General features: G+C 39.3%; 1 protein-coding gene across 4 annotated transcripts in view; it reads right to left on the bottom strand.

Annotated features, from left to right (window-relative positions):
• Window positions 1–1,837: 1,837 nt before the first annotated feature.
• The window catches only part of LRCH2 (leucine rich repeats and calponin homology domain containing 2), a 77,000-nt gene continuing 52,606 nt past the window's right edge, over window positions 1,838–26,231 (bottom strand). For 2 of the 4 annotated variants that reach the window (XM_056809369.1, XM_056809371.1), the window contains 10 exons: window positions 26,074–26,142; window positions 22,874–22,922; window positions 22,678–22,794; window positions 14,150–14,194; window positions 12,333–12,383; window positions 10,570–10,627; window positions 9,678–9,790; window positions 9,331–9,468; window positions 9,076–9,153; window positions 1,838–6,516 (listed from right to left, as the gene is read on the bottom strand). In XM_056809369.1, the coding sequence (XP_056665347.1) occupies window positions 6,397–6,516; window positions 9,076–9,153; window positions 9,331–9,468; window positions 9,678–9,790; window positions 10,570–10,627; window positions 12,333–12,383; window positions 14,150–14,194; window positions 22,678–22,794; window positions 22,874–22,922; window positions 26,074–26,142 (838 nt within the window). In that variant the 3' untranslated portion in view covers window positions 1,838–6,396. The remainder of the gene's footprint in view (window positions 6,517–9,075; window positions 9,154–9,330; window positions 9,469–9,677; window positions 9,791–10,569; window positions 10,628–12,332; window positions 12,384–14,149; window positions 14,195–22,677; window positions 22,795–22,873; window positions 22,923–26,073; window positions 26,143–26,231) is intronic. The other 2 variants (XM_056809370.1, XM_056809372.1) reach the window with 1 other exon arrangement.

Here is a 26,231-nt window from a genome sequence, read left to right on the forward strand (position 1 = left end):
CTGCCCTTTCCCACTAAACTCCTAGAAAAGGCTGTCTACACTCAGTGCCTCTACATCCTCTCTTCTTACCCCTTAAAGTCTGGTTTCTGATTGTATCGCTCCACCAAAACTGCTCTCCCCAAAGTTACAGATGACCTGCCAAAGCTGCCAAACCCACTGGCCTTTGCTCAATTCTCATTCTCCATTGACCTCTCTGAAGCCTTTGACACTGCTGACCATTCTCTTTTCCTGGACACTCTCTTCTCTCTGGGTTTCTCAGATACCAGTCTCCTGGTTCTCCTCCTACCTCTCTGATGGCTCCTTCTCTGTCTCTTTTTCCAAATAATGCCCTTTCTTTAATGCCCTCTTAATCCTAGTTCCTTCTCCCTGTTCATCATTCCCTTTTTAGCCTGTCTTGTGATGTATTTGTTTGCATGTTGCATTTGTTTGCATGCAATGTTCCCCCATTAGGCTGTAAGTTCCTTGAGGGAAGGAACTGTCTTTTGCCTCTTTTAGTATCCCTACTACTTAGTACAGTGCCTGCCATATAAAGAAGAAGCTTAATAAATGTTTACTGACTGATCAATAAATTCAGTTGAAGTAGTTTTAAGCATTGTTATACAGAAGGATTATGATTATTCCTTATTTATTCACCAAGTATTCATTCTAACTTATCTGGATACTTTTACTATAGCCAGCCTACACAGACTATGAGGGTTCTCATCCCAACTCACACTCATGCTAGCAAGAAGACTCCCCAGAGGGTAGCTAGTTACCTCTCCCCCTCATGGTTCTGGAGTTTTCTCTAATGCAATCATCAATACCAATTAATATCTTCTCATTACCATCAATAACAAAAACTAGAGCCTGATTATTAATTTAGCTAATTAAGACCAGGTTGTTTTTACATAGGGATTATTTACTGAAATTATAGAGCAAGAACCAAAGATGTACAAAAATGGATCCCTAAATGAGGAGAACATTTGCCTTCTACCACTTCAGTTCCTAGGAATTGAATACGGCTACTTGTTACAAAGCTTTCACCCATCACCAAGGAACGTAGTTTCTCCATTGTGGAAAGTATGCCAGCTAATTGGTTGATTCATTAAAAGGCTGTAGACTGCTCCTCTGGATTACGCCTGCACTGCTCAGCTGCCAACGAATTCTGGTCAGAACTCTAGTTCTTGGGCCTCTTGGGTGCTCTCTTTGAACCTCAAAAAGTCTTAAGTTAAAGCCAATACTCCTTCACCTAAGAGAAGAAAAAATAGACATAAAAGAGGGGAAAGCAGCTGTACCATGTACCTGATGGTGAGCTGGTGCCAAAGGACCCAAGGCCTCTCTCCCACCTCAGGGGGTCACAGTTTATGACCCTCACTTGAAGGCAGCCAGGGAGAAAACTCTCTTTGGCCACTTAGTGCCTTCGGTGTGCACTCAGTTCTGCCTTAGCATCCAATACAAAGGCTTCATTACACAATGAGAAGCAAGCAAACAGTTAGTTCATACCTGCAGTATACTGTAAAGCAGAGAGCTGGACTCCACTATTCCACAGCATCAGGAACCTCCAGAAGCAGACTTGCCAAATGGGTATTCCAAGGCCTGGGTCCTCACTGGCCAGTTCTGATTACTCTAATAATTTTCACAGTCTTGTTTAGAACTAGAAGTTATATGAACTTTCATATAAGCCCTTCAAAGTAATAAGAAAGCCTTTTGAAATAAAAAAGGGAGAAAAATTGGCGAAATAGTCTATAAGAAATCACCACCCCAATTCAAAATGAAATAACCTCTACTGCCGATCAAGTACCTCAGACAAAGCATTCAAGTAGGACGTGGTTGAAAGTGATCTGAAACTAGGAAGCTATTATTTTGAATTATGCCTTTTTATTATTACAAATATCAGATGGCAGTTTTGCAAAGTCCAATTTACACATTAAAAAAAACTAATTCTATGCACATGTTCTCATCTGCACACATACCCTACATGCTTTTCATCTAGATTTTGGAACTGATTAAAACATTTATTTCTAACCAGAAATGACAAAGTTATCGCAATTATAAATAGAGAAAGCAAGAGTTGATCAATCATAAAGTTTTTAGAATTACAAACCCAATAATACACTCCTTAAGAACCTTGGGCCTTCTAATTTTGCTGGGAATGAGGAGCTCTCTCAAAGACTTCTCTCTTTGTATCAGGCCAGCATAAATAACATAAGAGAGCTCTTCCAACTTGAATTTTCCATGTACCCAATAAATGTTAAACTGACTGTAACAGACTTCACAAAAATAAAACATAGGTAGAAACTCTATGCTCCCTACGTACTAGAACCATATTTATCTTCAAATACAACTGTAACTAAAACCTATTTGTGAACAAATGACTAATTTGTGATTTTCTCCATTGAATTCATTTTAAATTTAGAGCCCAGGACATTTCCCAAAAAGCTCGATATAAGAGCTCAATGTTCTAGATGGATAATAGGCCAAAGGTACACCAGGTTCTAGGACTCAGCACCATTGGGTCAGAGTCTCAGAGTATCCTGTCCCCATCATTCAAAGTCAATTATCAGATTACAAAAGCAAGGAATACAATCAATGTACATTAAAATTCTGTCAACTTCAGGTCTTCATTTAATAAATATCAAATCTGTTCCCTAGGGCAGGTAGGTGGAACAATGGGATCAAGCACTGGGCCTGAAGTCAGGAAGACTCATGTTCACAAGTTCAAATCCAGTCTCAGAAACCTACTAGCTCTGTGGGACCCTTGGCAATTCACTTAACCCTGTAGGGCTTACTTCCTCAACTGGAAAATGAGCTAGAGAAGGAAATAGTAAACCTCCCCAGCATCTCTGCCCAGAAAACCCCAAATGGGGTCATGAAGAGTTGGACGTGACTGAAACAACAACCCAAATCTGCTTACTAGATAAGCAATTCCCTAAATTTGAAACTGCAGGTCAGGTTGTTAAATAACAGAGAATGCCTATACATTTAAATAGTTTTCCTGGGCAACAATTCACTTTTATTCAAAATTCAATTAAGAGCATTCCCTAAGTTTATGATAAAATCTGGGAATTCAATTCAATCCAATAAACATTTATTGGCCACACATTCTTACAATATACATTTTAGGCAGTAACAGAAGGGAAACAAAGTCCTAGTCACTGCCATCCAAGACTTGATAGTATGAAGATGGGACAGTGTGGGTTGCAATTTTTTTTTGCTTCCAAGGAGAATTATGTGAAAATGAAAAATTAATTAACATTTTCTCCTCTATCTTCAGGTTAACCCAATTGAGTACCTCAGACAAAAGCATTTGGGTAGGAATCTCTAAGGACGAGGCCTGGACCTGTAACCATGTCAGGCTGCCTCTATTTATGAACGAAGGCCGTTCCAATTTACTCTAGCTCTGCCCTCTCCACACAGACTGAAACCACTGCCGACCAGCTATATATTAGGTTATGTTCAAGTGAATGCTTTCGGTGTAAAAAGGTCTACTTATACTTGGGGGGTACAAATTTGAGCTGGCTTTTGAAAGGGTGCATGAACATACATTTGTCACTGAAATGCTTCTAATGTGAACGCTTTTGGTGTGATCCACATTATACATACATACTGTTCGACCCAGACTTTAAACCTTTAAACATGTGAAAAGAAATGGAGGTTTTGATATTGGAAAAAAAAGAAAGAAATGCTGTCCCAGACTTTTATTCTCTCATTTCCATTTTCTCTACCCACAGTTGGCATGGGTAATTTACAACGAGCAGTTTGACAGATTCTCAATGCAGGTGAAAATGGATTATGGTAGAGCTAGGATCTAAGTACACATTTCCAAAGCTTCCAAAAGACTCAAGTAGAAAAAAGGTTAACCTAACATTATTTCAAGATAATGATTAACCAAACAGTAATACATTTTTACTCTGTGTTTCCATTCTAACATATCTAACATTTAAGCTTCCTTGTGCCACAAGGTCATTGAATCTTACAGAAGTAGCAATCTACCGTACTGTTATTTTAGGAAACATGAAAATAGTTCACTTTGATCATCTATCCCCCAGGGAACAGCAAATCCATTTTCTATAATGTAAAGAAATCATTCTTAATCCAGTAACTGGTGAAATAAATATATCATAATAGAAAACATTGCCAAAAACACCAACACCAAGTTTCAACACTGAAAATCTACTAAGAGAAATACATTGGAGCCTTGCTCTCTTGCTATCTTAGGAGACTGCACTACGCCACAGGACCATCTTCTGGGCCAAAATGCCTTTTGGTATACTTCAGACAAGTAAGTAAACCCCCCTGGATTAGGATGGGAAGCTCCCACCTTACACTGAATTCTGCCTTTCAACAAAGAATGTTTTATTGAGGTTCTAGACTATTTTTAAAGTAATAAATAATTACTCAGTCAATTATAGATAATAAGGTACTAGCCTAAAAGTCTTCAGGGTGGGTAACATTCCTGGGCTCCACTGAAGTACACTCATGTGAAATATAAAAGTACTTGTCAAGATATAGCTGAATCATAAAGGGAATGATATGGTAAAAGAGTTAAGACACTACATTTTAATGGTTATATTACTGGAATGCTGTCAAATTTCTGTATAAAAATGGCCTCTTGGCCATGTCTTACACACATTCATAGGCTACCCAAGTATTGCCCAAGGGAGGCAGTGATTGGTAACTACTTTGAGATATTTCAACAACAGACTAAATCCACTTTAATTCCTCAAAATCTTACAGCCACAAAGAAATGTACCTCCTGAAGAGCACCTATATGCTACTGGAGAAATGCTATCCTTTATTCTAAAGCCAAAATTCAATGCTAAATGGCACGGTTACTCACCAACTGGAGTAAAATATCAGAACCGCTCCTGAATCAGCTCTTAGTACAACACTGTTTGGTTTCATGGGTTTTATTCATTTAGAGATTGAAACTTGGACATCCTTTCTCTACTTTGCTCACCCCATACTGTCCCTCACCAAACTTAGAACTCTTTGAAATACCAAGGCCAACGTTTTAAATCAAATTGCATATGTATTAAGAGGTAATGAGTGCAATAATAATAATAATAATAATATTTTACAAAATACTTGGCACGGTTACTACAAAAGTCACCAGCCAGAGTTTTCTATGGGGAAAAAGGCCAAAATTAGGCAAATTTTAGAGCCCTCTCTGACTGCTGTAGCCTTCAAATTAGCCACCTTGAAAATTAAAGGAGATTTGGACTCTAAACTCATGAGAGCCTTCCAGCTGGGACTTTCCTTGTGACTCACAGGCCACAATGGCAATACTGGGGCCCAGAAACAGGGCACCTCCACGGCACAATGCAGGAACATGAATATATTCAAATGGTGGCACTGAACACTGTAACCTAGTGAACTGCTGTCCTAGATTTTCAATTATTTATGAGATTGTTGTTGCTACACAGATGTATTGTGAAGCTAGGAAGGATGTAGTAACAAGTCTGAAAGTTGAGATGTCAACCTGAGGTTTTGGCAGTTGTATTACAATATGCCTGCTATTCAGTATTTCCCTACTTCTCAAATCCCTCCCTGTTTTCTGGATCCTCTTTCACTATAATACAAAATAAAATATGACTCAAATGATAATACATATTAAAAGATGATTCCATTTTGTAAAATTAAATAGCATCAATAAATCACACATATTATTTTTGACAACATGAAATAACTAAAAAATAGTGTGCAATCAAACACGGTGAGGCATGCTTCAATCCTCACACATCACTGGCCTGGCAGAAAACTAGAAAATATCAGCAAAGTTCAAATGAACACATCCATACAGAGAGAAATTCCAAAAAGGTTTAAGACTCTAAGAGTCATCAATTACACAGGCACTTCCCATGTAAACAATCTCCAGCACAACTGAAACTGTGTTGGCACCAACCTAGCAGACTAAAAGAATCAAGGTTCCTTTTTTGCAAACTCTTCTGGTCTGTGTAGGTATCATACTCCCTAAGGACTGGAGAATTCATGAAGTATATAAATTATATTTGAGTGTAATTAAGGACTCAAATATAAGACTATTGGGAATTAGTAAAAATGGATTAATTTCTGATAGCTACCCTTATGTGGAGATTTCAAAATATGTTAAGCCACATTTTCAATTTACCAATAATCTAGTTTTTCCAAAAATAATCAAGCATTATCAATTGATTTAGTAGTAAAAAGAATCTGTGTACATGAGAAACTGTTTTCTGAATCTCGTTTTTAAAGGAGCTTCATTACTTAACCAAGCTTTCTTTGATTGGACTTCAATGTCATCTATACAATAAAACAAAGACATCATTCTAGACAAAAACTTTTTCATTGGCCATTCTCATTCAGAAAGCTGAGGTGCACAAAATGAGTACAAATAAATAAAACTAGAATTTGTTTGTATAATTATTTCCAGTCAGGTCAAGCTGCTGACAGTTGAGATGCTTTAGTAGTGGGCAGCTCCAGAAGAGCCTGAACTGTAACGCCGACTTTCACCAGACCTCTTTCTTCCAAAATATGGTGCGGCAAGCAGAGTCTTTCCTGGAAAAGAAAAAGGGCAAGATGTGATCTCCAGGCCACCACTTTGTAATGATATGACAGAACTTCACTAACTCAGTGAGAGACCAGTAGGATAGAGATAGACAGGTCTGACTGAGAAGGCACTTATTTAAACTGTTTACTTTTCTTGAAAAAAGTATAAAGACACTGACTAAGGCAATAGTTTTCTCTAGTAAACATTATTAGGAGACTGGCTTTAGTAAATGATGACAGAGGATGGATAAATGATGATAGAGGAAACTCGAGATGTTTATTCTCTTAAATAACTTGTCTCTGGCAAATCTTTGACCTTGAAATATGAAACAATGCAAATTTCTGCCCAGCCTAACCCAGTCAAAACTATTACTCTGCCATTCAACATACTAAGAGTATCTGTTAAATACAATATGACACTATTTTTGTGTTTTCAAATTAATTCTTTCAGTAAGTTGAAGTAAGAAAGAATTCTACATTTTCAAAATAAACTGTGTGGTCTTAGTTTTAAAACTAAAACAAAAACATTAAAATAAAAATGGCAAAGAAGGTAAATACAGGGAATAAAAGTATGTTAGAAAAATACACCGAATCTGGAATGGCTGAACAAATTATAGCATATGATGGTGATGGAATACTATTGTGCTATAAGAGATGATGAACTGCCTGATTTCTATAAGAACTGGAAAGACTTCCATGAACTGGTGTGTAGTGAAATGAGCAGAACCAGGAGAACATTGTACACAGTAACTGAAACGTTGTGGGGTGATCAAATGTAATTGACTTTGCTACTAGTAGCAATGCAATGATCCAGAACATTCCTAAGGGACTTATGAGAAAGAACGCTATCCACATCAAGAGAAAAAACTATGGGAGAAGAAACGGAGAAGAAAAACATATCACTTGTTTATATGGGTATATGATTTAGGGTTTTGATTTTAAAAGATCACTCTATTACAAAAGGGAATAATACGGAAATAGGTATTGAGTGATAATGCATGTATAACCCAGTAGAATTGCTTGTCAGCTCTGGAGAGGGGGAAGGAAGAGGGGAGGGAAAGAACATGAATCATGTAATCATGGAAAAATTTGTTTAAATTAAAAAAGAAAGAAAAATACATCCTCATTTCAGAAAATGGGAAGTGCAGTTTTGAAACAACAGGAATCTTGCATAGAAATAATTATTAGTTAATAAAGAAGAAAAAACAAAAATCTATTGCCACCACCCCTAGAATCATAAGTGTATCATATATAAGACATCCTAGAAAGAAGTTTTTTAAAAAGATTCTATAAAACTAATACTCTATTTTAAAAATTAAGAATAATTTTAAAATCGGGGCACAATATGGTTCAATGAAACATGTGCTGCATTTCGGGGTGGGTGGGTAGTAAGAAGTTCTGAGTACACATCCTAACTGTTACTAGTCTCTATGTGACTTTGGGCAAGCCAGTCTCTGGCCTTCAACTTTCCCATCTGTAAAATAAGGAAAGTGAACCAGGCAGCCTCCAAAGTCCTCTCCAGTCTTTGAGCTGTGATTCAAGGATCCCATGACAATAAGCTACAACTTTAATTTCTTTTCTTAGAAAAGGGGGGCTCGTTCCCGTTCATATCCACTGAAGACAAAACTCCAATAAGGCCCACTTTTCTGTAACCTTCAATGGACAGTTAGGCTGACCCAAATCCATTATAGCCTACTGCTCCAGGCATACAGTCAGGCCTTCTCACAGTTTACAAGAACAATTTGACAGTGTCACATTTTGTCATTTTTATGCTTTAAATCCTGCTTTAATTAGGTAGGATCCTACTTTCAAGCCTTCATTTGATGGTAGTGAAGACTCTGTGAAAGGTGAACAAAATCACTGCTAATCACACAAAACTTGCCTAATCCAGACACTGCCAAAGACTGTTGCTAACATTTTCTAGAAATAAAGAAAATAAAAAAGAGAATGTTAGCTAGGACTGTTCACCATGAACTTGAATTGTCAACCCAGACCTTCCTCTGTAGGCCTGCAGAGGATTAGAAACCAAGGCCTCCTAACGAGTACAATAACCCAAGACTCAAACTCTCATGACTGCCCAGCCTGTAAGTACAGTGGTCTGCATCAGCAGTTGTTCAGGCCTGTGGAGAGCTGGAACCCTCTGCTGCCACTCTCCATTTCAACAGCTTCTTAAACAGGTCAGAAAGATCCTAATAAAATGAGCTTAAACAGTGGCCAAAATTCAATCTGGCAATGAGGGAAAGTCACCCATGGGAGAGATACATATATCCTTCAGGACCACAATGACACAGACCACATGCACTCTGAGTCTTTGTAGACTGTCTGCAAAAGTTTCTATGGCAGAAATCAATGTGCCGCTTCCTGGCCATCCTTTTTGATGAGGAGCCTCTCCAGACTGAGCTGGCTTAATACTCAAATACAGAGTCCATTGCTAGGGCCTTCCAGCCTTCCCAAAAGGGAGGATAATCTGCCTCTACATACCATGGGCACCTCCACCCATTGAGGAGGACTTCAGTGAAAGTGTATAAGAGGATTTTAAAGAGAACATTTAAGACAAATTCTAATTACCTGTGAGACACCCAATTTTTTACAAGCATCAAGAAAGTTTTCTACATTTCTTCGACATTTTGCCATGCTTAGCTTAGGCTGTAAAGAGAAGAATTTCAAGTGTCATCAAATTTTCATTAGCTAGAGGTCATCATGAACTTTATATAACAAAAGAGCCTGACTAAAAACGAAATCTATTTAGGTTTATTATTCAGTCACGCACTTCTAAATTTACAACTGACTTGACAGAACTCACTCTGGATTTCAGGGACTTACCACTGCTGGTGATGGTACATGAATACTAGCTACAGAGCGTGGCCTTATGTGATTGGCTAAATGGCAAAGAACTACTCCATCCATTAATGCTGCTCCAATATCATCAGGCAAAATTACTTTTAACCTCGATTCAAGATTCTAGTTAAAGAAAAAAAAGAGGATGTGAATTGCAAACAGTTCTCATCTTCAAAAACAACAGGTGTACTTAGATTACAATTCATCATATAGCCAACATATTTTTAAGAGCACCACTTCCTTGAAAGTAAAACTAACCTAACTTTGCTGACCAATAATTGAAATCTGACTCCATTTCTGCACAGCAAATCAAAACCCATGATCTGACTTACATTACGAAGCTGTCGTATCTGCTCCCTTTCCTCCCTTAAGTGTTCCATCTTTCTTCTCATTGTAAATCCAGGATCTGCTGTCCCATATTCCTGGCGAGATGAACGGCTGAAAGCTATGAAAACCAGACATTTGCTCACTTTTAACAGAGGCAGCTAAAAGGGTGCATGAAAAAGTGCCAACCCAACACTGGCAAAAGAGGCATATTAAAAAGGAATCCGTACAAAATTAAGTGATGTGTGCTTCCATTTCCTCACCACTACATCAACACATTCTAAAACACATGAACGTAACAGACTGAAAACTTGCTCATCTGCATAACTGAGAACAACGGGATGAGAGCAAGCATGCAAACATTGTTGGATCCCTGTATGTGGTCTGCTCTGGGAATAAGTTGTTAGGGCTTTACTACCTGACTTTAAAAACAGATTACTGAATGTCAGTCAGACTTTCATTCTCTTTATAGGAAAAGGAAATGATTCTTGAAGGCCAGTCTGCTTATTCATGGATAAGGACTGCGAATCAATCCCTTGCCAAGGCACCTGGATGCATGCCCTTTTGAGTTTGCCAAAAGCAAAAAGATCACTTTGAAAGCCAGAATAATGGCATGCTATAATTTTCACCAAGAATGGGTCTGCTTGCAGGAATGGGTGTCCTGAGAGCAGCCCCAGAAGGCCAGAAGGAAGCCTCCAATATTTCTAAGACAAAGAACTGAAGTGGTTTGGAGCCTGATGGTGAAAAGGGAGAGAAAAATGGCAAGCAAGAATTGCAAAGACAAATAAAGTGAAGAGAAAGTGATCTCTTAAGAGGGGAGAGGCCTGAATGCCATCTCACTTGGAAATGCTGGTTTCACACATAACCTAGGAGACATTGAATTGAGAGAATGTGTTTTACCTGATCTAGGCTTCAAGCCAAATGGACCGTGTGAACAACTGTCACTTCTGTCATAATCCTACAAATGAGAACAAACCGATATAACCTATTGGCTTTCACAGTCACCAACCTTGTTCACATCTGTGCCCTTCTTTTGCCATACTCATTCTCCCCCTAAATGATACCCCTCTACCTAGGAGAGATGGGCGACTGAAAGTGGATCAAACATTTAACAAGCACAATTGATTTTTCTGATCAATTAAACACATAAGTCTTTATGTTTGTCTCACTGCACATGACATGAAAAAAGGGGCAGAAACAATGTCTATGAAAAGCCAGGAAATACATCATAGAATATGAGGAAATAAGGGTCTGGTCAAAGTCTCAGAAAAATCCAGTCGGCTCTGTATTGGTGCTCAACAACTCAACCAAAAATTACATTAGTCAGCAACATTCACTGACTATCTACTAGGCGAAGAATTTCTAATAAAGGGGCAGAGCCTTAATTCTAAGTACTAGAATCTGCAGGGAAAATTCTAACCTGTTTTCAAGCACATAGGTGGACTTTAGGCTTCAAAGTCCTTCTCTATACAACTCATTTGATTAGCATGACAAGTTCATGAGGAAGCCAGAGCACATATAGTTATCTCCGTTTTATGGACAAAATGGAAGCAATTCGAATTCTCTTCCAGACTCTCAAATACCCAGCATGGAGTCCAGCGGAAGCTCTACTTAAGGCACCGTGCTTCTCTATTAGCTCAGATAATCAATACTGATGATGTACATGCAATAATAAATGCAAAAGGATTAAGGTGGAATCCCAGCCATGTTACTTCAGGTATCCAATTTGAAAACCTTCTGAAAATCACAGGGAGCTTATTTCCCCATACACAGTTATCAAAGGTTTCCCAAATTGCATTTTAAATTCTTGGTAAAATATTATTAAGACACAAAGCAACCAAACAAATGTAAGAACGAAAAGGCCTGTCACCTCTTTTAAGGAAAAAGGGAAAACCCACCACCCTCTCCTGCCCACACATTTGAGTAATATAATCTTATCTACTGAAACAAAATGAAGGCCTGCAATATTTTCCAGAGAATATGCACACATCCATCAGGAAATAAGAGCTCTGACCAAGCCCTGACCTCACAAGTTAACTGCAGAATCCGAAAAAGGTTCTAGAATTTGAGCTGGGAAGGAGTCCAGAGGCCATGCAGGTCAAACCTCTAGTTTTATGGAGGAGTACACTGAAGCCCAGAAAGAGAAAGGGACATGGCCAAGATCACACAGAGATTAGCAGAGCTGGAACTTGAACATGGAGACGAGTGTTCTTTCCACTCATGATCATCTGCTTAACTAGACATGTGGTAAGGCACAGCTTTACAATGCTAAAACAAGTCTAAGTGGGACGTAACCTTTAGAAAGTGGAAGTTTCTCACAAATTAGAACTCCTATCCTTCAAATTAATTATTTATTTTCAAATGATAAAGAGCTGGGAAATGCAGGAGACACAGATGAGTTACTTCTCAATAATAATTCTCGGATACAAACTCAAAGATTAATCTTAATAAAGGAGAATGTGCCTAGAAAATGTAGCACTATTAACTTTCAATGAATATGCCTAATGGAATGTGTATGACTTCCCATGGACAAAAAAGTGTTAACCAATAATATTGCACAAAAGATGAGGATGGAGTGAAGAGGTAAGGAGAACAAGGAACTCTGCACACACACACACGCACACGCACACACACACACACGTGTGCAGAAACAGAACATGTACCTCAGATGATACTGGAGACTGTGGGGACACATTAGCATTATCACTGTCTTGCTAAAATAAAGAGATAAAAATATGAAAACAGAGGAAATTAAAACATGTGAATGATGATCTAGGGAGACATACAAAAAACTAAAAATCATTTCAATCAACTAAGCATGAGGACACTGAAATTTCAACTCTACTACAGATTCTAAAAAGGGACCCGCTAGTGAACACCACATATGAAAACTTTTCAAAATGTGCCTAAGGAAAAAGAGTCTTTTGCCAGGATTACTTCCTGATGACAAACAACAATGATATATCACATTCCTCCTCGGATCTCCATGGCAGGCAAGCAGGCCTGCAGAAAATTGAGCCCCCCAAACAACTGAGGCTTAGACAGGAATCACTAATTACTCAGCAAGCTTAAAGCAGATTGAGAACTACATGTGTTGAATCTGGTTTTCTAAAATGATGTTAAATGCCCTACATTTTTTGCAAGTCTTATAAACAAGCCAATTTAGCATGGAAGTGAATGTCACTGCTTGCTAAGAAGAAAAGGTCTGTCATGCAGGGAAAACTCGTAGTCTGAAACTCTGTCAAACACATGTATTCTTGAATCACAGAGATGCCTTATTCCCCACAGGCAACTCAGGTCCATTCCCCTCACCCCAATCATGACTGGCCGCTCAGTTTAACAATACCTATTGTCACTCCTACTAAACATTTTCGAGAGGGGTCCTGGAGAAAAATAGGTACTTGGGTTGGGGAAAGGAAGATGAGACTGCTGGGCCAGTTCTTGACTTCTCCCATCTTTGTTCTAGCTTCCTAAATACAAAAAAGTTTTTGGGAGCAAAGTCATCACTCTCTATCACATGAATTATCTGTTTGGGGACCGCCTTCCTGTCCCCAGCCACCCGTATGAATCTAAACGACATTATCAACTACTGGTTATATATGGGTTTATTTACAGGTGTGTCTTAGTGGCTCTGATTACACTGAAGTTCTGGCTAATGAGAAAGCTAGAATATCCAACTTAATATTTGTCAACAAACTTCTTCTCTTTGATTTATCAATGAGAACCTCAGTTTAAATTGTGAACTATAAGACAAAGGATGGATGAATACATGCAGGGGACAAAAAATTATTTTGTTTGATTAAACTGTTGATTATAACTAAATATAACTAAATGTAGTTATATTTATATATAATATATAAAAAGAAAGATAACTAAATCAGTTGATTAAACTGCTGGCAATACAACTCAACAGTTTCAGGCTAATATACACTCTAGAAGGTAGATGATAAAATCATCAGAGGAGCAGCGAAGTTCAAAGTGGGAAAAGAACAGCGTAGCATAATGTCAAATGGTCCACTCAACATTACCTGGGTTCAAGTGTTGCCACATATAGCAGCTGTGAGGTCACCTTTCAGTGAAGGTGACTTTGAAAAACCTTTTTTGTATCACAGACCATTTTGGCAATCTGGTGAAGCCCATGGAACTCTGTTCAGATTAATGGATCTTTTTGATATTCATAAGTGAAGGAAGGGCTGATATTCAGTTAGAAGTTAGTGATAATTATTTTTTTCCATCCAAGGTTAAGGACCCCCTAAAATCTATGCAGAGACCCCCCCTTAACCTCAAGTTAAGACTCCCCTCCACTAAGTCACAGACAGTTGCCAAAAGTGAAGTAAGGTGTCATACCAGTAGTTTCCCCACACCTTAAATTTGCTCCCCCCCATCAAAAAAAAAGTAGGGAGAGGAGAAGCCATGAACATTAGTGAGATAAAAGATAGGAAGAGAAAATAGCTTCACTTATTGCTAATTGTCTTCTTACCTCATCATGTTCATTTCCACTTGAATTCTTCCTTGAGGATTTATACTGCAAAACATTTGAAAAAGGAAAAGTGATGTTTTTCTCTGCCATACCATTCAATTCAAATCAAATGCAACAAAATTTGAAGATTTAAGTGCCCCAGAATTCCTATGTCTTTTCTAGTCTGGCCCACTGAATTTGGGGGCCAATAGATTGATTTCTATTTCAGGGTTTTCAAAACATTGCACCTATCAAAAGTATATGTCATTCTAAAAGAAGCTGTAACTCAGGAACCAATTTTGCAATGGCTACGTTTCTCTCCTAAACCAGCCCTAATGTTTCCCTTTGCTATCAGTGGTGTCATCATTCTCTGTCATCCATGCTTGAAAGCAAGCACTCATTGTCAACTCCTCTCTTTCCTTTCTCCCTTAGGCCCAATTTGGCCTAAACCTGTCAGTCCTTTTGTGTATCAGCTCTCAGATATGGATCTTCCCTTTTATTTCCATTGCCATGATCACATCTCAGAACCTCAGGATATAATGAGCCACTGTAACACCCTCCTCTTAAGCACAGTCCCTAATTCCAGCCTCTTCCACTACTAATTCATTCCACAGATCACTAGCAGATTCTAGAGAGCCAGCATGGCTCTACCATTATACAATGGCAGCCTTAGAATAAATGAAGACTTAGAACCAAATTCTACCCTAAACGTCTACTGTGGTCATAAACAACTCACTTAATTATCTCAGTCTCAGTTTCCTCACTGTAATAATGAGGATCCAAATAGCTCAAAGATAATAATGCAAACCTTAAAGCACAAGAGAAACTTCAGCTTTTCTTTCATATTCTTCCCTGACTCCATCCTTCTGCTTAAGCTGCTGTCTCCTCCTTCTAAGTCCATCACCTGTTGCAAGCTTAGCTGCTTCTGCTTGGCTTTCCCCACACACTCCTGCCAATGCTGATTTCCTTATTCCTTCTCTATGGGCCGTCCCCTATGTTGTCAGCACTTAAGCATAATAAACATTCTCTCTTTGGTTCCTGTTCCTTCACCTTGTTTCCCCAGGAAGACCAAGGTCCTAGAAGGCAGCAACAACGACTCCATGGCAATTCAATGAACAGAGTCTGGGACACAGTAGGTGCTCCCCCAAAAAACAACTTTAGTGAATTGACCTGCCTCTAAAATACAATAAAACTGTATTGTCACAACTTGAATAACTAAAATAGATGATGAAGTGGACCTCTCCCAAGCAAACCCTTTTTTCAAAAATGGAACAAATTAGGAATAAGTGGGATTGCAGGGGAACATGCTCAAGAGATTTAAAAGAACAAACTACTGTCGGCTACCTAGAAAAGCACCATCAAAGCCTACATTTACAATAATGGTGTGGCTACGAGCACTGAAGGAAGTGGACTCTTTCAAGAAGCCAGAATTCTTTATTCTTTTGAATACAAAAGAACAGGTGATGAGAGGTTTGGTGCTCTTTCTTTCATTAGGCCACTAGAGCTACTTTTTAAATCTGTTCAAAACCCAAGAAGGCTGAAAACCACTATGGTGGCTTCTGACCAAATTGAGCTCCCCTGTTTGCCCGGTCAGGATATGTTTATCTTGGTTACTATATCTTCAGTCTGGTTCTGCTAAAGCTCTGTTGGCCCTCCTAGCATTTCCCTGGGAGTTGGAACTTTCTGCTTGGCCAACAACTATTTAAGGAGCATTCACCTGGGGGGCAGCTAGATGGCTCAGTGGATTTAGAGCCAGGCGTAGAAGACCAGAGAAACTGGTATAAAATCTGGCCCCAGATACTTCCTGGTTGTGTGACCCTGGACAAGTCATTTAACCCCCACTCTTAGTCCTTACCACTCTTCTGCCCTGGAACCAGTACACAATATTGATTCCAAGATGCACAGTAAGGGTTTTTTTAGGGATTCATCAGGTTCCCTTCTCTATACTGAAAAACATGTCCCTTTTTCACACCAGCAGTCATCATTCCAGGGTCAGATGGTGGTGAGTAAAGGAATGTCATGCTCCTTTGGGGTTTGGGTTTCAGTTTTGGTCCAGTGTAAATAAGATGGCTTCCTGGATAAGCTGAGGAACTTAAACAGAGGAAGATTAGTAGAAAAATAAAGGCATGGCTCAAATGACAAAGTGTTGGTGAGTCAAAGGAATAAGCAGCCCCTTATTCGTGAACCCCTCTGCATGTATGCATGCCCAGGCTTCCTCCTGACATTGGATATCTTCATAAAAGTGTGCCCCAAGTGGGGTTCGGGGAAGGGGGTTCGGAGGGAGGATCTTTTATTCCTTTTCTTACTAAGCTATTTTACTTCATACCTTTGCTTTGAAAATTGTCGTCTGGGTGACTGGGGAAAAATATCTGTGGGAGCTCACTAGTTAGAGTACCCCGAATCTGGGGTGGCTTTTCTGAGGGCCCCATATACGAGGAGTCACATCTCAGGTGCTATTATGTCATTTTTACAATTTTAGAAATAAATGGCTATTCATCAGGAGACAAGAAAATTCAGCTAAGGAAAAGGAAAGGCAACCGAGTAAAATGGAAAACACTGGGTTTCAGGTCAGATGTCCTGGGTTCAAAAACTGCCTCTGTCATTTATGAGCTATGTGACTTCAGGCAAGTCACCAAATGTGTCAGGTCTTTAGATTTCTCATCAAATGGAGGGGAGGATGTTAAGTTAGGTAACCTGATACGGTGCTGTCCAGCTCTTAACTCAGGATCTCTGAACATGTCATTCACCTAATAATGTCATCTCCTTAAGTCCAGCAACTATTACAATAATCATAGAAGCATTATACCTTCAATCTAGAAAATACTGTGTGTCTAATTTGAATTCATTTAGGTACTTTAAAATAATAAAAGGCTCTAACATGCTCTGATGAGACACGTGCTAGTGTTTAAAAATCAAAATCAGACATTTTGATAATTCATCTTGGTCTACCTCCTTCATCTAATGTGAATGGTAAAGTTTGGGTTTCAGATTCAGGTGAATCTATACAGAAGGAAGTTTGGTGGTTCAGTGGATTGAGAGTCAGGCCTAGAGACTGGAGGTCCTGGGTTCCAATTTGGCCTCAGACCCTTCCTAGCTGTGTGACCCTGGACAAGTCACTTGATCCCCACTGCCTAGCCCTTACCAGTCTTCTGCCTTAGAACCAATATACAGTATTGATTCTAAGTCAGAAGGTGAGGGGTTAAAAAATTTCAAATGTTAATAGCAAAATGCAGGTTGAGAAACCAGACCCATGGTCAGGTCAGTAGACCGTGTAAGCCACATTAATGTAAAAAGAAAGCTAGACCCAGTTGGCTTCAGCATGTTAGTCTAAAACTAATCCAAAGAATGTAAGCTTTCTCCCAAGAAAGTGTGAGCACCTGGAGGAAAGGTTCTATTGCTTGGGAGTTTGGGGTGCTGTTTTGGGGGTTTTGTCTTTGTAATATTTTTCTTTTTATTATTTTAGGTTCCAAATTCTTTCCCTCCCTCCACTCTTCCCCACCCATTGAGCAGACAAGAAATATAATACACGTTATATATGTGAAGTTGTACAAGACATGTTTCCTCATTAACCAGGTTGTACAAAAAAAGGCAAGAAAAAGAAAAGAAGTTTACTAAAAGGCATATTGAGAAGGGCAAGAGCCCTACCTAGCAACGGGGAGAAGTCACAGAGGCTTCACTGCGGAGAGGGTAGCACTGAAGAAACATGTTACAAATGTGAATTGTGGAAGAGAAAGCACTTGATCTGAGGAAAATTTTTCACTAAATAACAGAATATATAACAGTGCTGGAAATCAGAGTCTCTAGAAGAATTTGGATGATCTGATAGACCCCTTACAAAGAGCCCACAAGGCCAGAGTTAGAATAACAAGCACTGCTTGTTTTCAATGTTGTCCAGTCCTCTTGATATGAGGGTATAGGTTTCCCTCTAGATACCCTAAACTCCAGAAGTGTTTTAGGTCAAAAGGGACATAAGAAATTCAGAAATTCCTTTCTAGGAGCATCAGCTCCCCCCTCCCCCTTGGACTTTCCCTTAGATCTCCAATTAACATAGATACCCACCTCTCAGTTCCACTCCCGAGATAAGTATTTGGTGGTACCTAATCTAATCATCCTTTGAATTCCACAGATGATCTCTTATACCCCCAACCTCAATGAATTACCTCATTCCTGATTCACCCCATCCCCCTTTTCTTATCCTGTAACTCCTGCTGTCAAAGGGGCATAAAACCCCTAAACCCCACCTCCTCGGGGAGGAAATGTTCCACCTTCGCTTTTGAATGCGCACCTTTCAACATGGCTTCCAAATTAATAAATTTCTCTTTTTATTTTTAAGCTAAGATTTGGAGTCTTGTATTCTTGCAAAGGGTAACCTGTACTGAGCCTGTGGTTTCACCTCAACATTCTCCCACAACACACTCATTTTAGAGATGAGGAAACTAAGGCTCTGGGAAATGACTTTTCCCCCAATTCCAGCTTGCCAAATGGCAGAGTTGGAATTTGAACTCAGATCCTCTGACTCCCAGTCTAACACTCTTTCCAACGTACTACAATGTTAGCCAGTCTTCAAACTGCCTCAAGAAGACTACTGTAATGTTCACTCCCACTCCCACATGCATGTACTCACTCACACTCACTCTCACTCTCACTCTCACTCTCTCTCTCTGAATCTGCCATCAGATTGTCTTAAACAACTGATTATCTGATTATCACCATGTGGCAAACATTATTAGCAAAAAGGATGTGCAGGGTCAGCTTGTATATTATTTTAAATTACATCAACTAACTTCCTGGATTACATTTTAGGGGCAAGAGCATTGGTTCCCTGAACTTATTCATACCTCCAGTTGAATTAACTTGTCTAGATCCCTGACAACTTTGTTTCATGGAACTCCCAAATTTATCTTTTATCCCCTGGGAACTTGCCTTCAGGGGAACTCTCAGATTGGCCTTTGTCCCGAATTACACAATAATCTATCAAGCACCCAATAAGAACCCTGACTAGGAGTTACCCTAACTGACAATAAAATCTTAAATACTCTTTTTGTCTTATAAGTTCCACCCATTGTATCTAGGTCTCTCCCAAGTAGTTCCTTAGCCTCCTTGAAAGCCCATCAGTTGTCCTTCCTTTTCTTTATTCCCCAAAGGGTATATAAGACCCCAAGTTCTTCTGTTCCTTGGAATATTCCTATGATAGACATTCCTATTTGTGGTACATTTTCCTAGAGACCCAGAGCTTGGCTCTGTGTGGTGTATGTTTAGGACTGTGTGGTAGCCCTAGGAACTCTTGTCTTCCTTGTCTCAATTAAGGACTTGTTCTTTGTAACTGCTTTAGTGGTTCTGGGTTTTCCCAGGTTGACACTGCCTACCCCTAGGCACACAGAGTAGTCCTAGGAGAGCTGATCAACTCTAATCTGGCATTATTTGATGGCAATTTCCTCTGAAGAAGTATCTCTAGATCCCACCCCCAAAGGTGGAAGTTGGGTCTCTTGCTGAAAAACTTCTTAGAATCATAACTATGAAAATGTGCTTGGTAAGAGATGGGAAAAGCATGAGAGCTTGATGGCCCAGAGTATTTATTTTGGTGAGGCATAAAGGAGCTCCCAGAAAAATTTCAACAAGTTACAAAAACAAAATAACTCCCAAAGAGGTATCAATCAGCATGCTAAGTGATTCTTCCACTTGGATCCAAATTCTCTCTCACTAGTACGAAAACTCAGTTTAATGAAATAGAAGTTCAGATCAAGTTCAATAACATATACTGTGAAAGACACTGGATGACTCTGGGATGTTTCGGGCAAAACCTGTGAATTGTCTAGAGTAGTCTCTTTGCAATGCACTTACAGTGCCATCTTGTGACTAGTAGGGAGTTCTGCAAATCTCTCTGCTGACACCAAGTTAATCTAGTAAAGCATCACTAGATTTGCAGTCCATTCACTGGGAATTGGAGACAATTTGACACAAGCTGAGTTTCCTCTACAAGGGAAAAAAATGGGTCTTTAATGGAACTTCAGACTTTCAAACAATCTGAAGGAAAACAAAAGCAGGGTAGGAACTTTGAAATGCAAACACAAGAGTCAAGAGAAAACTAGAAAGGGACTGTTTGATAATTGGTGTTAAGATGAGGGGGTAGGGTAAGAAGAAGAGAAAAAAGTGGCTTGCAGAATCTCAATGTCCTCAAAGAGTGCTAAAGAAGTTAAATAAGATAAGCAAAGGACCAAGGGGCACATTATTGGTTCTATTCCGAAGGCTTTAAAGGTGGAAAAAGAGGAGGAAAAATGAACACAAACACATCAAACTCAACAAGCAAGGATGGAGTAATGTGGAGGGTAGGTCAAGAGGAAGGATAATATCAGGAAGCTAACAGCCACAAGCAAAACAAATTTCTTGATTCAGAAGGGGAGATTAAAAAGAAGAGAACTAAAATCTCAGGGACTATCAATCGATTGGAAAATGATTAAACAAACTGATTTTATGACTATAACTGAGCATTATCACATGGTAAGAGAATCCTGGGAGGTCTGAACTGATTGTGAAAACAGCAGTTCCAGAAGAACAATTTAAATAAGGTCAACACTACCATTTAAAAAGAAAAAACAACTTTGAAAGACTTAGGTACTCTCAGTAACAAAGGGCAGAGTCATATTTCCACAGGACTTCTAATGAAACATGTTACCCATCTCCTGGCAGAGGTGATGAGCTCAAGGTAGAAAAGAGATGTTACCTTTTTCAACGTGGTCGCTATGGTAAGTCAATTTGCTTGACAAAGCTTATTTGTATAGATTTTCCCTCTTTCCCTTAGTAAGGGCAATTCTAGGAGCAAGAGGGTTTTGTAGACAGTGAATGCCTTCATATGGGGAAATCTTTAAAACCCTTTTAGCACTGATAAAAAAATCCAAGTCACTGGACTACTTGGGTTAGAGGTGGAACACCAGTCAGCTCTTTCTAAGTTAAAATAGGATATCCTGTCTGCCCCTGCTCTAGGCCCCCCAGAATATAAAAAAGCCATTTACTTTATATGTACATGAATGGAAAGGAGTAGCTTCAGGTGTTTTAACTCAAATTTTTGGACCTGTTCAACATCCAGTTGCTTATTACTTGGCCCAGCTGAACCCAGTAGCTTCAGAAGCACCATCATGTCTTAGAGGCATAGCTGCCACACCTTTATTAGTAACTAAATCTCCTGATTTAGTATTGAGATGCCCACTAACAATAATGTGTCCACATGAAATCAAAGCATTGTTGCTAAGGCATAGAACACAGACATTTTCTGACCAAAGACTCGCAAGATACGAAGTAGCCTTATTAGGCAATGAAAATATCACCTAATACTAACGAAACAGTATTAAGCTTGGCTCACCAACAGGTACCTAAAATTCTGTCAAACTGCCTGGTTCCCCCTGAAACATCATCATCCTGGGAGACAGACTCTATATAAAAGCCCATTAATGGGGAAAATTGCCTTTTGACAAAAGTGTCTGTCCCAGGTCCTACTAACTATCCACGAGGACCATCAGAGATGAAAGAATGGATATGAATCCACAGGTCTCACCCAACCTTGAAACAGACAGCCCTACCTCTTGCAGTATACTTCACCCCATCAAGACCAAGGAAAAAGAAACTGAAAATAAATACTTCAGTCTGTTTCAATATCATCTGGGCCTTCTACCTTCTAGAGTTTTTACACACACACACACACACACACACACATATGTATGCATGCATGCATATGTGATCAGAGCTCTGTCGTTTCAAGGCTGATGATTTCATCTATGTGCTTCTGCCCCTCCTCTACCTTTTCCCCCAAGAACCCTGGGTGCTGGCTTTGTACTTTTGAATCTCCTGAAGGAGAATATCACTGAGGGAAATTATCAAGAGTTTCAAAGCAGTAAGTGTGAGAGGGGTCCTGTATCTCCACTCTCCTGGCATAAGTAACTCCGTCTTTAACCTAGCCTTGATTTCAATGTGAAGTCACCTGCACACTCTTCCGATATCCCACTGGACCCTTTTGCTCTCCCTCCAGTCCCCATCTGGTAGCCATAGAACAACAAAATTGCCTCACTTCTCCTGAAGTCAGCAGCAGGACATGACTGACTGTCTTCCATCTTTTTTTTGCTTCCTATACTGTATCTAGAGTATCCCATAAATCTTAGGGAATTTTGAAGTTTTAATGCCTCAAAATGCTCTAAGGCCTTTAGAACACCATGTATATTGGTACGAAATTGTATTCAGAATTCATGGTCAGACAATGGAATGCTCTTAATCAACTGATCTCTCCCTACCCTGACTTATAATAATAAAGACCCTCTACCTGATATGTACCCAAAGTTTGTGAACTGTGGTTCTTTTGCCATGACATGGCTAATTTTCAAAATTACTTTGATTCTATTAGACATTACCGGATCACAGATCAATACTACATTCTGCAAGAAAGTTCTTGAGATAAAACATTTAATTTTGTCAGTCTGTCCTACTGTAAAGCAGTTACATTTACAAGAGCAATGACAAGATGGAGAGTAATCATTACAAAGCACATTAAAAAAACGAGATACCTTGAAATATTCTTTTCTAATTTGTTTGCTTCTCCTCCTTTCTTCATTCTGCCAAATTATAGGTGGAGTTTCAGGCCACTGCTGTTCATCAGCTGGATCTTTCTGGTTTCCTAAAGGCTATAATAAAACAATGTCTTTTAACTATGTAAATTAGCACTTAGTGAGGAATATAACCACAATTTAATTTCATCTTTACCTGCCATGTGAAGGGTGACAATGCAGAATTTACTTCATCTGCCAAGACACTAAAAATTAAACACATCTTAATTTGTTAATATGTTTGGAAGTCTCTTTAGGTGCATATTTTGTAAACACACGTTTCATCATTTAGTCACCATTTTTATGACAGGAATTTTCTTTTGTTGAATATATTCTTACAGAAATTTACTAGGGCCTACCTTCGAATTTGATTTGGTAAAATCTGTACTGCCATAAATACCTCACGAGTTCACAATAAATGATGCTCTCCAGGAACCACCCATTGGGCCAGGTAAGCAATTCTAAACTAAGAGCTATCTGCAGTGAGAGACAGAGATACAAAGCAGATAAGAAGCCAGGCACAAGAATGGCATCCGAGTTCTCCTCTGCCCTCACAGACAAGTAGCTTAGCCTCCATCGGCCCAGGCAACTCCTCAATGACCCCTGAGTTATTGACTGACAGAGAGAAGAGGGAGATTTCAAGCAGCAAGTTCCTTGCATTGATGAACTCACAGGCCTATTGTGACCATGAAGAACTCCATGCCAAGCACTTCCCTAGCTAGTCACTTGGGGGACAAACACCAAAACTTTTGTGCTCAGGAGGAAGGCTCCAGAGGAGTTTTTTGGGGGGAAGGGTTAAAGGAAAAGGAGACTACCTCGTGCCTTCCAGAGGAGATAGGGTTTATAGGAAAGAACAGACTTGAAGAGAGAGAAGGGAAAGGAAGGAAAATGTGGCTGCGGCTCCAGAAATAGCATTTTGAAAGAAAGGGGAGAGGGGGTGTACTTGGCTGTACCAAGTCTAACTACTACTCAAATAAATACCTCAGCCCCCAAAGCATAAAACTGATACCAAAGTTTTAGGTTCTCAAGTGAAAATTTAGGCAAAGGGGGGATCTTCCCCTACTTTTAAGAAACCAATGGTGTTTTGAAATGTCGTAAGGACCAAAGGAGATTTTTACAGTGCCTAGCACAGAGTCTGGCACAGAGTTGGTGCTATATAAATGCTAGCTATTATGCATTTTGCTTATTTAATTGTTTTTAAGTCATGCCAGACTCTTGAAGACACCATTTGGGGTTTTCTTGGCAGACACTGGAACAGTTTTGCCATTTCCTTCTCCAGCTCATTTTACAGATGAGGAAACTGAGGCAAACAGGGTTAAGTGACTTGCCCAGGGTCTCACAGCTAGTAAGTGTTTGAGGCCAAATTTGAACTCAGGAAGATGAGCCTTCCTGACTCCAGAACCCACACTCTATCCACTGAGCCACTTAGCTGCCCTAGCTACAATAATTATTATCATCATTATTATTTAAAATGAGAGATCACTTAACAACTACACATCTGTCCCTTAATAAAGAGGCTTCACCAAGCCAGTCGCTTACTCTTCTATTCCATTTTGTAAACTCTGCATAGAATAACAAACCCCAAAAGCAAACAATCAGAAAAGGCCAAAATTTCAGTGTCCAAAGACCACATTAAAACAAATAGTGGCACCAGTAATTTTGGCTAGAAATTACATTATTTGCATTCTGACAATTCCACATATGATAAAATTAATTTTACTATCTAATCTATGAATAACTACATAAATGTTCATTGTACCCCCCCCATCCACAGAAGGGGTTCTTAATCTAGAGTCCAGGGGAACTTTTAAAAATATTTTAATAACTATATTTCAGTATAATTTATTTCCTTGCATGCATTTTACTCTATGCAGGTAAAATGTTATTCTGAAAAAGGAGTCCATGGAACACTGGGCCTGGATTCAGAAGACCTGGGTTCAGATTTTACCTCAGATCCAGATTTTGTGGGTTCAAATCCTACCTCAAAAGATGACTCCTCAGTTTAAGTCTTAACCCCCTACTAAATTTCTTGATCTATAAAATGAAAGAACAGACACTGCTCAATTACCTTCCAACTCTAAAACAATGAGCCTATGAAATCCAACCACTATTTCACAGAGGAGGGATCCTAGAATGTAGACTCTTTTATCAAATATCATATAAACAAAATTCTTGCATCTGGTATAGATGGTATGTAGATCTATACAGATCTACAAGTTCAAAATTATCATATTAACATGAAAAGAAGCAAATTAAAATTTATTTTGTCAGTCTAAAAGTGCTTTTGGAGACGTCCAAAGATGTAATACTTGCTGGTTTGTGTTTATTTGTGATGCTTTTTAGCAATATGTATTTCACATGAATAGGTGGGGCCATCAGCACTTTATACGTGACTCCTCATGTTTAGGTAGATTCTGGGCCTTTAAGGTCCTTAATACTTGCACAGTAGTAGCAGAGCTGCTTCTACTTGCACCCATCTCCATTGCTTCTCACCTGTCCCCTCTCTGCAGGTATGAATCTCCTCATTCCTAACATCACAGAAAACCACAGGACAGTAAGTTACACATCCTGAGGCCCAGCCCTAGAGTATAGCTCCATTGGCCAGGCGGATTCTCAAGAAAGGTGCATGGTCTTCCACGCAGTCTACATACACAAAGAAAAGGATTGAGCAAAACTAGCGTAAAAGTGCAGGCAGCTAGGAGGCACCAGAGTGCACTGAGCACTGGACTCAGCGTTGGGAAGAATGAAGTTCCAATCTTGCTTCAGACACTATCTAGCAGTGTAACCCTGGCAAAGTCATTTAGCCTCTCTCAGCCTCGGTTTCCTCATCTGTAAAACAGGAATAATAACACCAACCTCACAGGTTTTTGAGAGGAGTATAAAATATAAAATATGTAAGATGCTTTGGGAATCTTCAAGCAATATATAAATGTAGCTATTCTTACTATCCAGATGGATATAAAGAAGTAAGCATAGCTCACAAGGAAGACAAACTGACCCTGTCTAGTTCAACTTCTTTCCAATGATCTAGTCAAGCAACACACAGGAGCCCAGAAGAAGAACGATCACAAAGCATTCTTATCAAGTTCATGTTGTGCATGTTTTTTCTTCTGAATATGCTAGACCAGCAGGTAAACCATTTAGGAAACAACTTCACAACTTTCAGGACTAGTGACTTTGTCCTTGGTGGGGTGGGGAAAGGAGGCTCCCTCTACATGGGCAGAGGACCCCACCTCCAAAACTCAGGAGAGGTCTGTGAACAAACTTCCCTGTACTTGCCCCCCACACCAGGGAACAAACGAACAGAAAAAAAACCAGACTGATCATAAATAAAGAAGCATAGACAGGGTTCTATACCTTTTGTCAAATTCCACTGTTTGCTTAGGTCGGTTTCTGGGGTTTACAGAAGATGAATGATTAAGGAGTCTAGAAACAAATGGAGAAATGAAGGTTTATTTATGATAATTAGAGCACAATCTCATCAACAACATTTTCTCAGATACAGCTAAGTCACA

This window comes from Monodelphis domestica, chromosome X, assembly GCF_027887165.1.
Source record: "Monodelphis domestica isolate mMonDom1 chromosome X, mMonDom1.pri, whole genome shotgun sequence".
In the NCBI taxonomy this organism is placed as follows: domain Eukaryota; kingdom Metazoa; phylum Chordata; class Mammalia; order Didelphimorphia; family Didelphidae; genus Monodelphis; species Monodelphis domestica.